General features: G+C 41.6%; 1 protein-coding gene across 1 annotated transcript in view; it reads right to left on the reverse strand.

Annotated features, from left to right (window-relative positions):
* The window catches only part of LOC127043793 (microtubule-associated tumor suppressor candidate 2-like), a 388,941-nt gene that overhangs the window by 15,491 nt on the left and 355,355 nt on the right, over positions 1 to 18,095 (reverse strand). The window contains exon 6 of the mRNA XM_050937930.1: positions 13,757 to 13,918. Coding sequence (XP_050793887.1) covers positions 13,757 to 13,918 — 162 coding nt within the window. The remainder of the gene's footprint in view (positions 1 to 13,756; positions 13,919 to 18,095) is intronic.

An 18,095-nucleotide genomic window follows, 5' to 3' on the forward strand; every position in this document is an offset into this window, starting at 1 on the left:
AATTCAATGTTGATAAATGCAAAGTAATGAACACTGGAAAACATAATCCCAACTACACATATAAAATGATGGGGTCTAAATTAGCGGTTACCAGTGAAGAAAGAAATCTTGCAGTCATTGTGGATAGTTCTCTGAAAACATCAGCTCAATGTGCAGTGGCAGTCAAAAAAGCGAACAGAATGTTAGGAAGCATTAGGAAAGGGATAGATAATAAGGCAGAAAATATCATAATGCCGCTGTATAAATCCATGGTACACCCACACCTCGAATACTGCATGCAGATGTGGTTGCCTCATCTCAAAAAAGATATATTAGAATTGAAAAAGGTACAGAAAAGAGCAACAAAAATGATTAGGGGTATGGAACAGTTTCTGCATGAGCAGAGGTTAAGAAGACCGAGACTTTTCAGTTTAGAAAAGCAATAACTAAGAAGGGGTGTGATATAGATCTATAAAATGTTGACTGGTGTCAAGAAAGTGAATAAGGAAGTGTTATTTACTCCTTCATGTAACAAAAGAACCAGGGGTCACCCAATGAAATTAATAGGCAGCAGGTTTAAAAACAAACAAAAGAAAGTATTTCTTCACACAACAACAGTCAACCTGTGGAAACTGTTGCTAGGGGATGTTTTGATGGCCAAAACTATAATACGGTTAAAAAAAGAACTAGGTAAGTTCATGGAGGATAGGTCCATCAACGGCTATTAGCCAGAATGGTCAGGGATGCAACCCCATGCTCTCAGTGTCCCTAGTCTCTGTTAGCCAGAAGCTGGGAATGGGTGACAGGGGATGGATCACTCAGTGACTGCCTGTTCTGTTCATTCTCTCTGAAGTGCCTGGCATTGTCCACTGTCAGAAGACAGGCTACTGGGCTAGATAGACCGTTGGTCTGACCCAGTATGGCCATTCTTATGAGTATTGAAAGTTTTGAACTGACTTCAGCTTTTACCTGCTACTTTTTTACTATTCATCTATCTACAATTTTATGTCAAAGTATCTGTGCATGATGTAAAGAGAACATTGTCACAATTAACCAGTGGACTAGTTTCCGCCCTACATCTCCAGACACACAGAAGTTTTTGGAGTAGCAGCCGTGTTAGTCTATATCCGCAAAAAGAACAGGAGTACTTGTGGCACCTTAGAGGCTAACAAATTTATTTCAGCATGAGCTTTCGTAAGCTACAGCTCACTTCTTTGGATGCATAGAATGGAACACACAGACAGGAGATATTTATACATACAGAGAACATGAAAAGGTGGAAGTATGCATACCAACAGGGAGAGTCTAATCAATTGAGATGAGCTATCATCAGCAGGAGAAAAAAAAAACTTTTGAAGTGATAATTAAGATGACCCATAGAAGGTGTGAGGAGAACTTAACATAGGGAAATAGATTCAATTAGTGTAATGACCCAACCATTCCCAGTCTCTGTTTAGGCCTGAGTTAATTGTATCTACTAATTGAATCTATTTCCCTATGTTAAGTTCTCCTCACACCTTCTATGGGTCATCTTAATTATCACTTCAAAAGTTTTTTTTTTCTCCTGCTGATGATAGCTCATCTCAATTGATTAGACTCTCCCTGTTGGTATGCATACTTCCACCTTTTCATGTTCTCTGTATGTATAAATATCTCCTGTCTGTGTGTTTCATTCTATGCATCCGAAGAAGTGAGCTGTAGCTCACGAAAGCTCATGCTGAAATAAATTTGTTAGTCTCTAAGGTGCCACAAGTACTCCTGTTCTTTTTACAGAAGTTTTTATCTCTTTTCCCCCACTGCCCTCCCCATCCTCTTCTTTGTTGCTGGCTTTATTCTGGTTGTGAAGAAGCTAATTCAGAGAAGTGCAACTAGCACTTTACTGTGATGTGGTGAGATCTGTGAGCATATTGGGCTCCTATCTATCACACATATTACGCTTTAGATTCTACACTGCTTATTCCCGATCTACCAGTAGCTGTGGAAGCATGGAGATGCTGTTTACATTGTATTTGCAACAGAAACATCTTTCTTTGGTTAATTCAGTTTTCTGAGCAATGCTTGTTGGCATTACTTCACTAAGACAAGCAGAGAAAACCCAACTACTTGAGAATTTCTCATAGATGCTGTCATTTACACTCAAACTATGCACAGTCTTAGAGAGGGACAGCAGTAATTTGTCCATGGGGTGAATACAATGTACAAAAAATAATCAGGCAGAAATAGTTATTCTATCAAAAAGTATGTGCATAGAACAGAAAATCCTTCCACTCTCTAAAGATTTTAAATGTATTTTTTCTTTTTATATTCATATGTATAACAATCCTTCACCTCCTCACATGCGTAATTCCAGCTGGCTGCTGTGGGAGTCTCACAGTCAAAGGCTATGGTCTGTCTACACTACCGATTTACATTGGTATAACTATGTTGTTCAGGGGTGTGAAGCGAAGCGAAGCAAAGCGAAGCAAAGCAAAGCAAAGCAAAGCAAAGGGGGGGAGGGATAGTTCAGTGGTTTGAGCATTAGCCTGCTAAACCCAGGGTTGCGAGTTCAATCCCTGAGGAGGCCATTTAAGGATCTGGATCCAACCCTGATATTCTATACCAACCTAACCCCTAGTATCAGACAGCACTAGATGGTAGGAGAGCTTCTCCCATCAACATACCTACCACCTCTCAGGGAGGTGGATTAACAAATGCCAAAGGAAGAGCACTTTCATTAAAGCACTACAGTGGTACAACTGCATCAACGTAGCACTTTAAGTGTAGACCTGCCCTATGTCTATGTTGCAGAGTTAACTGAATTACTCCTCTCCATTTAGCCTACTTGAAGTGAGAGTGGCCACACTGTGAAATAACCCTGGAGTTGCTGCATCTATATGTTTGCACTGGTGCTGTACTCACTCATGTGTGGCACTAACACATCTGAGGGGACATCTCATTGTTCTTAGTGCTGCACTAAGCTGAGTCATTTATGAATTATTTCCCAGTGAATCATGACAGAACTTGTCTGTCCTTTCTGGGCACAAAGGGAATTGTGGGAAAGCATTGGCAGTCTAGCAGCACTCGAGTGGCACTAGTCTATGCCTATAATACACAGTGGTCATGTTAGCAGCTGATGATTTGCTCTAACTTGAACTGGAACTATACCACAGTGGGTCAGCCAACTTGAGTTAACAGCACCACCATGCTTAAGGGTTTCAGTATGTGGATGGGACTTGAGTTAGAGGCTACACTTGAGTTGTAACTTGAACTTGCATTGAAGACAAGCCCAAAGCACTTGCAAGAATGAGATCACAAATGGGTGAAAAAGTGCTTGCACACATTCTTAGAATACTTCCTCTTGCAGGTGTCCCTGCCTATTGAGAGATGTAAGGTACAAAATTCAGTATTTATGTGACTCATAGATCATACATGACAATCACCCCTATTGAAAAAGACAATCCATTTAAAAAAAATTAAGGGAGGGCTCAGAACTACAAAGTTAGCTTCCAGATCAGAATTTCTCAAGGCTCAAAGGGGCATGGCTCTAGGGTTTAAAACAAAATAGAAATGAAATGTTAATAATTTTTCCCCTGCATTCCTCAAGGCAACTCTCCTAGGTTAATGTATTTCAGTGGATTTAAAGAATGTGTCCCAGTTTTCCTACTCAAATGAATTCTTTTTAAATCTTTCATACATTGCCACATATGCAAAAATGAAAGAGGTCTAGTAATACAATGCACAAAAAGCAATGTACAAAAAGATTAATTAAACCTAATTAAATGTATTGCTTTCACAGACCGATAGAAAAGTAATCAGTCCATGTCATCAAAACAATTTGCATGACAATGATCTTCTATTGTTATTGTCCCATGCTAGGCCCCCCCATCCCCGCTTTTTTTAACTGCCGGAATCACTGTGGAGAAGCAGGTATAGGAGTCTATTTGCATTAATTAAAGGAGATCTATACCCTGTAGTCCAATTTATTTGACAAGCAGATTTAGTGAAATACCAGTAATATAATCTCTCTTGAACTTACTATTTTTAATGAGAATTTACTGTTCAGGTGGTCCTTTTTCAGGTAGAATCTAACACATAAAAGGTTTCACATAATGCTTGCTGCTTATTTTCTTCTCATTAATACATTTGGATGTATGCTTTCACAAATAAATATCCTACTTAGATCTACTTATAATGATGTACTCTTTCAAAATATCCATACATTTCACATCTCACCTAGTAACCGTCTCCCTCAGAAATGTTTTGCATTAAAATTAATGCCAACCTTTGTGCAAGACTCTTTCCCTCCCCCTACAGTATTTAAAGTGATGTTGCAGTATATAATTGATATAACATTTGTGTGTTGCTGTATTTTAACTCTGCCTGTGCAGTGTTTTGAGCTTTACTTGGCTTTAGTAATGGAGGTGGGTTGCACAGGAGGCTTAAGAAATAAATATATTTATAACGACTGCTACAGGGCTTAGTCCTACAAACACTTAGTGAGTAACTTTACTTATGTGAACAGGCCCAATGGGAAGGAGGGATTTTGCACCCTCATTTTAAATCACCATGTGGAGAGGACCCCTATATGTAGATCTGATGCCCTTTGGCCCTCTCTGCCCCAAAAGAGCTGGTCAGCTGCCACCACACTACCACTACCCCTTTGCCGGACTCTGAGGAGGCTTTTCCACTTCTTCAAGGATCCACAAATGGAATGGGAGCAAGCACTGCATAGAAGGCACATGATCCCCACACAGGCCAAGGAGACATTACCTGTGAAAGGCTATACAGCCAGCTTGATGGAGCTGTCTTACCATCCCCATGGATCCTGCACTATGAGAATCCTCCTTTAAGTGGAGTCCTGGGGGCAGTTGTGGCCAGGTGAGGCATGGTTAATAGGTTCCCCAGGAGCATTCTACATAGGGGTCCTGCAACCTGTTCTGTGAAGGGGGAACCTTCCGATGGAATGATGGGGAAACAGCCAGAAAGGAATTTGTGTGGAGTTTTCTTCACTATTTTAGGGGTTTTGCTGCACCCTTTGACTTTAGTGGCACTGCTCAGGTGAGCTATGAACTGAGTTTGTAATTTGTATTTTCCTCCAGTTCCAGACCATATTAGGAGACCAATACCAGACAGGGTCAGGGTCACATATCCACTGACTCCTTGGACAGCCCTCTTCCTTCTTGGAATGATATCCTAATCTGATAAGAGGTTAGTCTTACCTGACTGTGAGTTACTTCCCCTTTCACCCTCCAAAGCCCTCACAGGTTCCTGAAGCCATGTCTACACTACAAAATTATGTCAATTTAACTTACGCCAGCATACAGCCACTGCAGTTATTTAATTGCTTGTGTGTGTGTACACTTGGCTCCTCATGGCAGTGGTGCACGTCCTCACCAGGAGCATTTGTATCAATTGTATTTTCAGTGTGCAGCATTAGGGGACGGCTCCTAAAAGCCAGCAACAACCAACGTAACCAATGCAGTGTCTACACTGACACTGCATCAACGTAATTACATTGACCATGACTCCATGCCGCTCGAGGAGGGGCTGTTATTAAGTTAGTGTAAGGGGTACTTAAATCAGCAGGAGCCAAATTTAAGTGAAGACACTTCCACAGCGAGCTCGACACATGGCAGCTTACGTTGGACTTAACTGTGTAGTGTAGACCAGGCCAAAGACTGCATATCTTGATCACTGTACCTTTGTTAGGTGTCTTGTTAGGGAGGAGAGGGATGGACAGACTTCAGTAAATGAAGGACATCCATGCTGAAGTCTAAAGCTTCTGGGATTTATTGTAGCTGCTCTGACTCTAACCTTAAATACTTTGTATAAGGGAAGCTACCTCCTGATCACCCCCTTTGGGTATGTCTGCCCTGCAAAAAAAGGCCTGCACCAACAAGTCTCAGAATCCAGGCCAACTGACTCAGGCTTAAAAATAGCAGTGTAGCTGCCCCCACTAGGGCTGGAATTGGGCTCGCTCCAGGCCAAGCAGGAATGTCTACACTGCTATTTTTAGCCCTGTACTGCTAGCCCTGCATGCCTGACTCAGTTGACCCAGGCTCTGAAACTCACTGCTTTGGGGTTTGTTTAGACGTGCCCTTTGTGGCCAGAGGTGGGTGTGCAGCACCCTGCCTCTGTTTTCTCTCTTCAGTCTTTCTCGTGGCTAACTGCCCCTGCACTCAGGGCTGGTTTAACAACAGAGGGAGCTGAAAACAATCCGCAGGCTCCCAAAATAAGGTCTATCGCCACTACACAGAAGTTCATGTTCATCTCTGGCTCTGATACCATACACAGCGCCATCCTTCTGTCCCCGTCTGCTCCTCTCGAAGCTGCCATTGCCAGCCCTTTCTCAGCTCCTGGCTCTGGCTTGCTTCTCCTGTCAGACTCTCCCTGTTCTGAGGCAGATGATGTATTGCCCTTCTACGGAGAGCTGCTCCTAGGTGTCTGGGAGAGAGGGGACCTCTGCTGCACCCTAAAGTACAGGGCTCCTGGTCCCAGGCCCTTAAAGGAACAGTGTCCTGGGTTTTTCTCATTCAACTACTAATTCCCTGGAACCGTTTCCTCTCTTTCAGCTTTGGACATTTCATGAGCCTTTGTTTGTTCCAGTGTTCCTGGAACAGGGTCTTTGTGACATGTAATAGGGTATGCTGCCCTTTAAGCCTAGAGGGGGCTCAGTGTCAGTGCAACTGCATCTATATTCTGTCTCTATGGTCTACCAAGGGCTCTCACTTTAGCCTTCTGGCTCTCAACCATCCCTTCCTTCCCTGCTCATTGCTGGCAGCTGGATGTCACTATCTCTGGCTTGGAACATCGGTAAGGGTTCTTTTAGTGATGAGGCTGGCATTCTCCCTTACCATTTCTCCTAGAAATTACTTTTCTTATTTTTATGACATGTCAGTGACCAAAAGTGAGAGGGTGGGCTAGATTATTCTTTAATGGACTTCTTCAAACATTTTTAAACACTGATTTTACCTCCACATTCCCCTATCCTTTTTAGTCTGCCATTCTTTGATGTCCATTGATAAATGAGGTGAAGCTACAGTGCCAATACAGATTTGCCCAGAGCAGAATTTGAACCAATGCTAGCCATTATTCTTTGTGTTTTGCAATGCCTCAATGTGGCAGAAACACTCTGAAACTCCAGACTGTCTCTGGAGTATAGAGTGTCCTTTTGAAGGACAGCCTTTTTCAGTCTGCATTTAGACACTCAGACACTTTCCTCTGTCGAGTTTAAAATATCAAACCTGACACAACAGCAGAGACCATTTGTAATAAAGTTTTGTTTGTCTGGGACCAGAAAACCCCAAAGTAATGTGAACCCTTCTCTGTCCTCTTTTTCCCTTCTAGGTCGTCTTTAGCATTTTCCTCCCAATTTAATAAAGAATTTAATTTCATCAAGATCTTTTAGTGCTTTATCATATAGGAGATGGGAAGAACTTACAAGAAGATGCTTAAGTGGACTGAACGAAGAGAAGTGCCAATATCTAAGAACATAAAAAGAGGAGATTATCTTGTAGGTGGCTCCATATTGCATAAGGATCTATAGACAGCAGGCATAGATTCTGGTATGGTAGCTAGAATCAGACTTGTGCTAATATACTTCTATTTCTCATTCCTTTGTTTATTTTGTCTTTTATCTCCATAAAATATTTAGCATTGTGGGGAACTGGAACACTGTTCTTATAAAAAGAAATTTATGACCAGTACATAGATGCACCTGCTGGTACTTTGGCTCTTACAAAAATAAAATAAGACAACTGAACTGCACATACTTGCTTTTGTTCCTGCCCATGTTATGCATTATAACAGTAACATACAGCACCTGCCAACTGCACCGATTTAGCAGTGTCTGTTATATCTTTTTGCAAAATGTAGCTTTTTTTTCCAACTTTGCACATTTATTTTGCTTCAGAAATAAAACATGGGAAAGAGTTAATTGTTTGAACTGTACTGCCTGGCCTAATTTAGACTATAAGATCTTTAGGGTAGAGATAGTGGGTTCAACCCATTGTTGTATCCAGTCTCTGCTGGATGCAACCAGAACTGGGGGAACTGGTTGTGGCTCCCTGGTCTGGGGGTGGGAGGGGGCTGGGCCGGGGTCAGGGAAGCCACTGTGGACCCCCAAGTAGTTAGAGCAGAATCAGGGCTGCTTTAAACTAAACCCAGGCTGCACCAGCCTCTAATGGACCATCTGACAGACGTGGACTGCCAGAGTGCAACACATTCCTCTTATGTAGGGGAAATCCCCAGTTGCCTGGTCACGGCATCTTTGTGCCCCCAGAGCAGCATAAAAAGGGCCACAGTAGGACTCAGCATTGAGCCTTGTGTCTTCCTCCCTGTATGTGCGGTACACTGACAGTGCTCAGTCAATAAAGTGATGTTAATAGTCACACAGTAGGAAACAAAATGTGAGCAAGAAGCATCAGTCAGAGAGTATCAGATTGCTGTACAACAACCCAAATAATGTGATATGCTACACAGACAACCAAAACACCAACCGGTACCATTGGGTAGCACAAAGACAAGCCCTTTGAATCAGACACACTAAGATTTAAAAATGACACATCCAGTCTTGTAATAAAATAGCGAGATGAGATAAAGCAGTTAGTCAAACAATGGTTCTTTGGTGGGGAAAACGGGGAGGCAGTTTTATAACAGCCTGATATTTTTCAGCTGCTTCTTCAGATGTAGTGAGATTCAACAGAAGTTTTAGTCCTTCATGTATGAAAAGCAGTAATACACACAGTAAAATCAAATCAAAGATCCAAGGGAGTTATTTTTCTTCTATAATAGACTATTAAATACCAGAGAAAACAACAAATCACCCTCGTGGGGAGAGGGGCACTGGAGTTTCTAGAAGATAAATCTCCAGATGTTCTTACACTTGAATATTTCCATAGGGGCAGCAGACATGTCCATCTTTTGCCCCTGAAATGGGCCCCATTAAGTGCTGCCAAAGAGATCCACATGAGGATCATTCACATTTCCATACATTAAAATATGCCAGCAGAGGTGTAGTTGCTTATCTCAGTCCTTCTTCTGCCCACCAGGCAAGTCTGACTATGACAGGCCTTGCTGTGTAAGGGCTTTCCAAGGCCACACGTTCCCTGCACATGAACAGTAGCTCTTTACTAATCTCCTATATTTCAGGCCACACAGGGTATCATCCTATCTGCCACAGACTCACTCAGTGGCACAGTTATCTGTGTCTAAGACCTTGTGTGCGTGGCGCAGTGTAAGTGACTGCACTATGGACGTGCTGCTCAACATTAACAACAGTAAGTCTGTCCTTCAGGGAGAGAAAGCAGTGAGGGAGATGGATAATGGATTGATTTTGAGCTGGGTAATGGTGGCAACTGATTTGGGCATGTACTATTCATGAGGGCAATTGGCCTAACTTCACAAATCCAGTAAACACACGAAGAAATCTGTTATCTGCAGCCAGGCATTCAGATACCACAGAATATGCTCCAAGGAGAAAGTCTGGGATATACACCTTAACACACTTAAAACCGCCTTCACCAGAGCAGGACATGCCACCAGAGAAGTAGACTGCATCATGGAACAGGCCACCCAAATATCCCAAGAGAACCTGCTTTGGTAGAGAATTAATCGCCCCGACCACACACCCTTAGCTGTCACCTACCAACCCACACTGGAACCCATACGGGGTATTATCAAACAGTAAACACTCATATTCGATGGGGACCACATCCTGAAAGAATTATTTTCTGAACCCCCTTTTCTGGCCTTCAAACAACTCTCCCAGTTCATCATCTCATCATCAGAAGCAAGCTCCCCAGAGACCAGGATATACCAGTTCAAAGCAGCACCAGACCCTGTCCAAACAACAGATGCAAAATCTGTAAACATATCTCCATTGCTATGATGATCAGCACCACCACAATACACCTTTCAAGATCCACAGGTCCTGCAACATGCCTATCACAATATGCAGTATACCTCATCCAGTGCACTAAATGCCCCAACAACTACTATGTGGGTGAAACCAGACAATCACTATGCTCTTGAAAATGATAAAAGCCAACAACACAGTATCACCTGTGTGGGAACACTTTTCACAAAGCAGTCACGCCATATCTGATCTCTCAGGCCCCATCCTCAAAGGAAACCTGCACAACACTTTCCAAAGACAAACTTGGGAGTTTAAATTCACAACTGCGCTAGACACTAAAAATCATGGACTGAATAGAGACACTGGATTTCAAGCTTATTACAACAAATTATAACCCACTAATCCCCCTCCCATGTTTTTTCTTCTTCACCACCCCCTTATGACTGTTAACAAGCCACTTCCCCTTGAATGGTCTCTTGAAATATCTATTAACTACTTATGCTAAACAACCTGTTCCACCTTGTATTTAGCTGTGACACCCTGAGTACCTCTCCCAGAGCTCTGTGTAATCTGGAAAGCTTCTCTCTCTCATGAACAAAGGTTTTCTCCAATAAAAGATACAACTTCACCAAAAATCTTGTGTTTCCATCAGAGACACAAATTGGGTGAACTGGTTGGTGCGCCACTGAATTTTTCACATATAATCTCAAATGCCTTGAATAGTCAAATTACTTCACGACCTGCTTATCTTTAAGCATGTGCTTAAGTAATATTGATTCCAATTGGACATAAGTAGATGTTTAACTGCTTTGCTGAATCAGGGCCAAGCTCTGTAGGACAGGGATTCTAATATATTTAACATTCTCTGCTATTGGGCCTAAACCGTTATCACTAATCAAGGCGAAATGGACATTCTCACATGCATACAGAATATTTCCTATTTTAGCCATGATGGATTATAATATTCAGCTCTTATATAAGATTGTGTCATTAAAGAGATGGCCCAACCAAGCCATATGTCCTGAAGGAAAATACCAAATGGGCAATGCTCATTTTGTCCTTCTGAGCCAATGTTCATTCCAAGCAGACAGATAACAGGGAGTCAGGTTTAGGGATTCGTCTTGTCATGTCTTCATACTGCTTTCTGACACATCCATACGCATGCCACTGCCTAATCATTGCACTCCGCCAGGTCACTGGAAGAGCATTCACATTCAAGCAGCTGGCATCACAGGAGAGGCTTCGTATTCTGAGGCTCTCTGCCGCAGCCACAAGAATCATCACTTCTCTAGACTGGGCCAACTCCAGTGGGCTATTGATTAAGGGAAGTCCAGGGTTGATCTGCACTGGGTGGTAGGTGCTTGACTGGTGAGAGCCAGAGCACACAGGCTAGCGCTAGAGGGTCATTCTCTACTCTTGTTTGCCATAACTGAACCCTTGTCTGTTTGGGTGACAATGTTTTGGGCTTAATGGTGGCAAGAAAACTTTGTTGTGACTTCAGTCAACTCAGCATCAGTGTTATGTAGCCGAGCAGATGTCTTGGATCTGTGCATTGCCTTGTGCATTTGACTCTACAAGCAACTACCCAGCACGTATCAAGAGGAGCAACACCTGAGAGGATGAAGAGGTTGTGACGTGGGTAGGCTTAAGGGATCCTGTAATATAGCAGCAGGCAATGTTTAGAGAAGGAAGAAGCAGAGGCATCAGAAGGTCAATGGAGAGTCTTTGCAGAGGGGGGAGCCCAACAGTGGGAAGTCAGTGAGGCATCTTCTCCTTGGGAGACAACAGGGAAACCAGTAAGTTCAAGGGACAAGAGTGCATTGGCCAATGAGAAGTATGATCTGTCCAGACGCAGAGGCAGGAGAGAGAGAGAGTGTGCATGGGACCCATTAGAGAATCTCCCACCTCCAGTTTCCAATTTGGTGTGAGCAATTGCAAGCTGCTCTGAAAAACTGCTTGGCTTTGGAGAAAGACTTCTTTTGTCCAGTTGACTGTAGGATAAATCCAGTACACTTCGAGTGGAGTTAGCTCACATTAGCTGCATTAACCATCAAAATACACCATCCTAAGAACATTTAACTCGCTGGAACATTAAGTTTGCTTTCACCCCTGAGGAACCTTTTGCTATAAAGATGCTGAAAACTCCAGGCCTGGTCTGTCCATATATATTTGTTAATTGCCATAAATTTGGGGTTATTTTGACTCAGCTACACCCTCATAATGGTTTGAATCAAATACATCCTCAAAATTACAAAATATGACCCAGAGCCTGCAAATTCTCATTCTGACATGCTGCTTCATTGGTATTATTGTCCCAGGAGCAAAGATTACTCCTGTGAGTAAGGTATTTCAGGGCTAGTCTCTCTGCGGAGATACTTTCAGAAAGATGAGAAATAGGTTCATCTCAAGAAGATCTCTGTACTAGCTGCAACTTAATATGAAACACTTAGATGAACAAAGACTAAAGAAAAAGAAAAATCTGCCTGTGAGTTAGTTAAACAACAAGAAAATGTTACTAGTGAGTATACACTTACCCGCCCCCTCAGTTTATTTGCCTAGAAATGTGAATCATTTAAGGCCAGATTCTGATACATTTACTCTGTTTATAATCCCACTGACTTTAGGGGGTTACTCATGAAGTAAGGTACTATTCAGCATGAGTAAGCACATCATAATCTTAAAAGTTAATCACATAGGGTCGGATTCTTTCACTCATACACCCACTGAGCAGCTCCTTTCTATGCAAGGAGTCCCAGTGAAGTCATTGTATGAACCGTGGCAATTTTTTTCCCCATTTTATTATGCAAAAATATTGATGCTTTTGAGTTAAAAAAAGATGAGCCCTCAGTGTTACAGTAATACATGGATTATTTCATTGGAAAGCTGACAGCATATGGTAGAACAAACACTTCGATAAAGACGATTGTGCCTTTTCTTTTTTATTTCTAAAAAATGGCTAATTCCTGCTTTGAGTGTTTTGATACCAGATCAAACATTTAATTCACATTTACATTTAAAGAAATTATATTTTAAGAACACGCACTTCTGCTCATTCCCTCTTCACTCATTAAATTCTTCTGGGTTAAGGCCAGTAATGTTCGGGAATTGTTGTAGGCCTATCTGAAGAAATCAGTCTTGATGGATTTGAAGGAGGGTTTAGTTACTGGGAGGATTTGGAACCAGAATTCCCAGGACTTTTTACCCTGGTTGCTTTCTTCTTTTCTTTCCCGCCCTCAAGTGAAAATATCATGAGTTCCTTGGTTCTGGAATGCCATGTTCTTGTCCTTGGAACTATACTTCACAATGAATTCTCTTCTCAAAGGAAGCGTTCAGTCTCTGGAGAGATTTCATGTTTTCAAAAGGCCATTTTGTGAGTATTTTAATGAACATGAATACTGTACACAGCAAATCTGTGCAGCCAGCAGCATTGAACGCTTTTAACTCCAGACATTCTTAAGTTTGCAAAATGAGACTACCCATGTGTCACTGACAGCAGGGGCAGCTCCAGGCACCAGCATGCCAAGCGCGTGCCTGGGTGGCAAGCCACGGGGGGCACTCTGCCGGTTGCCACAAGGGTGGCAGGCAGGTTGCCTTCGGTGGCATGCCTGTGGAGGGTCCGCTGGTCCCGCGGCTTCGGTGGACCTCCTGCAGGCGTGCCGCCAATCTGCGGGACCGGGGACCTCCCGCAGGCAAGCCGCCGAAGACAACCTGCCTGCCATGCTTGGGGCAGCAAAATACCTAGAGCCGCCCCTGACTGACTATGGTTCAAATAGACCATGGAACCTTAGTGGCAAATGGAATCAAAATCAGATCAGTTTTGGTGACGTCTCAGAGCCATGTGAAAGGTAACCACATAAAAAATAAAGTATATTAGTAATATTATTTAAACATAACTTGGATAATGCAGATGGCGACTTGAACACACAAGCTTGAAAAACTTACCAGCAGGTGTTACGGTAGTTTTCGGTGCTGGAAGTAAACTCCTGCGGGGAGTTGCTGAGCTGGTTGATACCTGCAGTGCAGTCCTACTGGTCCCCTTGGGTAAATCTTTAGAAAGCACAGATGCCTTAGGAGGGGTTTGCTCTTCATTGCCAAAGTTTGAACCTGCAGGAGGCCAAAATTGCACTAATTATAACTTCATAAAAAATGTATGTAAGTTCTGGAGCATAGACTGAACTCATATTTACAGTTATAACCTATAAAGGCATATTCTCCTCATTACTCAGAGGAGTAATGGCTCTGTTACATATATATTTCTCCCAGTGCAACCAGTTATTCACAGGTAAAGGATTCCCAATACTGAATTTCTATTATGTTAAGTCTAGGCTGCTTTTAGGGCCTATTCAGATAGCACTTACTACTGGCCTCCTTAATGCTTACTACTGTAAGCATTTTTGCTTGACTGCTGGGCATGGAGCCACCAACGTTAGTAAGCAGTGCCTCTGGTATGTAAGATCAGATCCAGAAGGCTTAGAACCTTGCAAAATCGAGTCCTTAATCAGCAAGGGTTTGTTACAATCAATTCTTCTGATCTTATCCAGAAATTTGAATGATAACATGAAAAGAAAAATCTGCTTTAATCAGCACATCCTTTTCAATCACATTCTCATATTTAATCTAAAGTTGCCAAGGTTTCCATTTGATACAGAGCTTTCAAAACCCCTATACGTATTCATTTGGCTTTCCTGTATTTGCCACCTAAGAAATAATCACATCCTAGACTCCTTGCAGATATAAGGAAATCAGTTTTTTTTCCCGACATTTAAAAAAGTAATAGTGGAGTGTCTTCTTATCTATTAAGTAGAAAGCCAAAGTGGAGTGAGAGATTACCACATGTTTGGACTTGAACATCTGCAGGAATATGAAGCATTTGCTTGAAAACTGAGCATAGACACTGGCAAAAAAGACACAGAATTTCACAGAAAGGCTATAATTTTTATTTTCATTATTTTAAACAGAGAGGAATCAAATGCTATTTAGGTATGGCCTGTAGGGAAATGATAACATTATTAAAATAGCTAGCATGCCAAAGTCTTCAGTCTTTTTAAGATGTAGGCTTCTTATTCATGCATAAAGAGACTCTTCATTTTCTTTCTGAACATCTTAGGATCTGTTATACAAAAGGTGCATGTTTCAAAAAGAAAAGCACTTTTCTGATAAAAGGAAAACCTGTATCACCCAGCTTTGAAAAAATACCTTAAGGTTTGCTGTCCCTTTAAGGTGGCTTGCATGCACGTCTTAAGTTAAAGGAGTGTGCCTAAAGTCTACATGAATTGCTACACACACATTTAAAAGACAAGGTGGGTGAGGTAATATCTTTTATTGGACCAACTTCTGTTGGTGAGAGAGACAAGCTTTCGATCCATGCCGAGCTCTTCTTCAGGTCTGGGAAAGGCAGAAGAAGTCTGTGTGGCTTGAAAGCTGGTCTCTCTCACCAATATAAGATATCACCTCACCCACCTTTCTCTTTAACATCCTGAAACTACACTGCATACTACAAACACATTTGACCTTTACTAAAATAACAAGCTACTTTACAAATTCAAATTAAACCATCTAATGTATCTGAATGGGAGCAGAAAAAACACAAGCATGTATCATCCATGCACATAATATCCCTAATACATTATACAGTTATGTTGCTTCAGAATTACAGGAAATTTTCACCAGTTTAACAAATGTTAAAGATTATGGAGCTAATTCTCTGCTGGTAGAACTCCACTCACTTCAATGAAGTTACACCACCGGGAAATTTGGCCCAACCTGTGTATTGTCCACTGCACACAATGTGTGCATGCCGAAGGCTCTCCTGGACGTTAGTGATATTTTATTGGGCATGCTCTCATTTAATCATTTAACCACATGCTGCTAAAATTATTAACTGTTCTTTGAAATGTGCTCACCTAGCTGATTTGGGATGATTTCTTTTAAGTATAGGAATTACCTCAAGAGGAAATATTTATTGTTATTTGCAGAGATATACAGCTGAAATGTCCTTTTACTGAAGCCTCATATGCCTGTTATTCTCTTATGTGAAATTTATTATACAGAGAATATTTCAATTTAGAAATCTGGCTAGCTTCCAGCACAGAAGCAATTCTTCTGTCTGAAGCATGAGGTGCCAGGGGAAGCGATATAATCTATTCTGAGCGGGATCTTGCATGACAATTTATTTATTTATATATATTCAGGTTTTTTAGTATGAAGTGCAGCTGGCAACAAAAAGCCTTTTCCTTTGAAACACAACAGTGCAGGGCCAATAACTAAAGGATAATTACAGGCTGAATAGAAAGCCACCTGAAATTTGATGTGATCATATACCAGGTATCCAGAAATGCCCAGTACCTGGAGAGTGGTGTTAATGCCTATGGACATTTCCTGTCACATAAATGGTTGTGCAGATTAACAGAACAGAAGAGGAACAAATACTCAGAATTTTTTTAATTAATTATTTGTTCCGTTATTCATCTTTTAATAAGGAGATATTGAATTCTTGAGGATGTCAAGTTGAATGGCAAGATTTATAGATCCAATGTACCACGCTGAGGTCATTGTTTTACTTAAGGAACAATACATCTCATCTTGCTGTTCACCCAAATATGAAGTCTATACACATGTGAATGCGTGTGGGAATACGTGTGCACACAGACACACGTATGTTTACATAATCTCAAGGCAGTTCCCACTGATGCCTCTGGGGACAGGATTGGGCCCTCATTGAATTATTCAAGCAGCAGGGCTGGAATTCCAGCTTGCTACATATTTTTCCAGAATGTTTCTTTTCTTTTAAGCTAACATTCTAAGCAGAGAGTAAATTAAACCCCACTACTCCTCACCTCCTGAGAGGAGAATAATAGTTTCATTTAACTCAGTGCAGCCACTTACCTCGCAGAAGCAAATTAGATAATGTGATGACTCCTCACCTAAGAACTTTTAGTCAGCCATGACAGCACATTTCCATCTATGGCCCACGAGTGGCTCAATATTATTTGCTCTCTTAAAATCTTCCTATTCCTTATTTTTTTTTTACTAAAAAGAATATACAGAAACAGCAAGATGTGCAGATGCATGAAGGGTGTTCCATGGGATCACATTACTGTAAGCTCCCTCCTTCCTTGCCCACTCCTCTTTATACTTTGCCCTCAATTGTTGTGTCATGTGTAAAACTTAAGCCATGTCTATACTTACAAGCTTACAGTGGAACTGCTGTACCGATACAGCTGAGCTCTCCCGTCGACATAATAAAAACAGCTCAGTGAGTGGCAGTAGCTATGTTGGCAGGAGATGCTCTCCTGCCGACATAGCACTGTGCAGATTATGCTGGAAAAATTTATGTCACTCAGGAGGGTGGCTTTTTCACACCCCTGAGCAACAAAAGTTTTGCTGACATAAGTGCTAGTGTAGACATGGCCTTAGATTCTAAGCTCTTCTATGAAGCACCTGGTACATCTCGTGGGTGCTATAAAAGAAACAAATACACATATATTGTTCTTAATTATAGACCAGCATGATGATCTTGCGGGAGAACACTTTCTGAGCATTAACAACCTGCTGAGTGGCTAAGGGCCTTTTGCTACACTCCTGGTTATTGACTCCTTACTGCAAGTCATTGATCTCTAAGGATTCCTTCTTCCCTTTCTGTGGAAAAACATGTGGAAGATGAACAGATTTATGAGCCATCTGGGGAGTCATGGCTGCACCTCATCCATCTTTCTACAGTGCAGTGCATGTGGCTATATGAAAAGGCCAGAGGTGGGCCAAATATAGTGTAGGCTAGGGATTTAAATGAAACAGTGAATCAAAAACAGGTTCCCAGCCTGATACACAGATAACAGGCTGTGTGCCTCACAGCTCCCTGCCCTCATTCTGGCAGCACAGTTAGCAGATTAACAGAAATCTAACCAGTCTTTAAAAGTGGCAGGTTTTTTTTGCACATACCAGTAGTTCCTTTATTTTTTTAAGTTACCAAATACCAAATGAAAAAAATTAAAAAGCACCAATAGTTACATAAAAAGCACCAATAGTTACATACATTTTTTAGGCAAAATAGTCACTGGGATTTTTTTAAAATCCTTTGCTTATCTTGAAAGAAATTCAATCATTTTACCAAGGGAACATGGCGCTTTGTGCACACCTAAGTCTGAGAAGAGTTCCATTCTTGAACGGTAAACAGTGCAGAAGATTTTGACACAGAAGCTTTTGCATGCAAGACTGGCCAATGGCAAGTGGGCTAGCATAGTGACAGCCTTCTTTATCTATATTTGTCAGTGTCCTACAGTCT

This window comes from Gopherus flavomarginatus, chromosome 1 (genome assembly GCF_025201925.1).
Source record: "Gopherus flavomarginatus isolate rGopFla2 chromosome 1, rGopFla2.mat.asm, whole genome shotgun sequence".
In the NCBI taxonomy this organism is placed as follows: domain Eukaryota; kingdom Metazoa; phylum Chordata; order Testudines; family Testudinidae; genus Gopherus; species Gopherus flavomarginatus.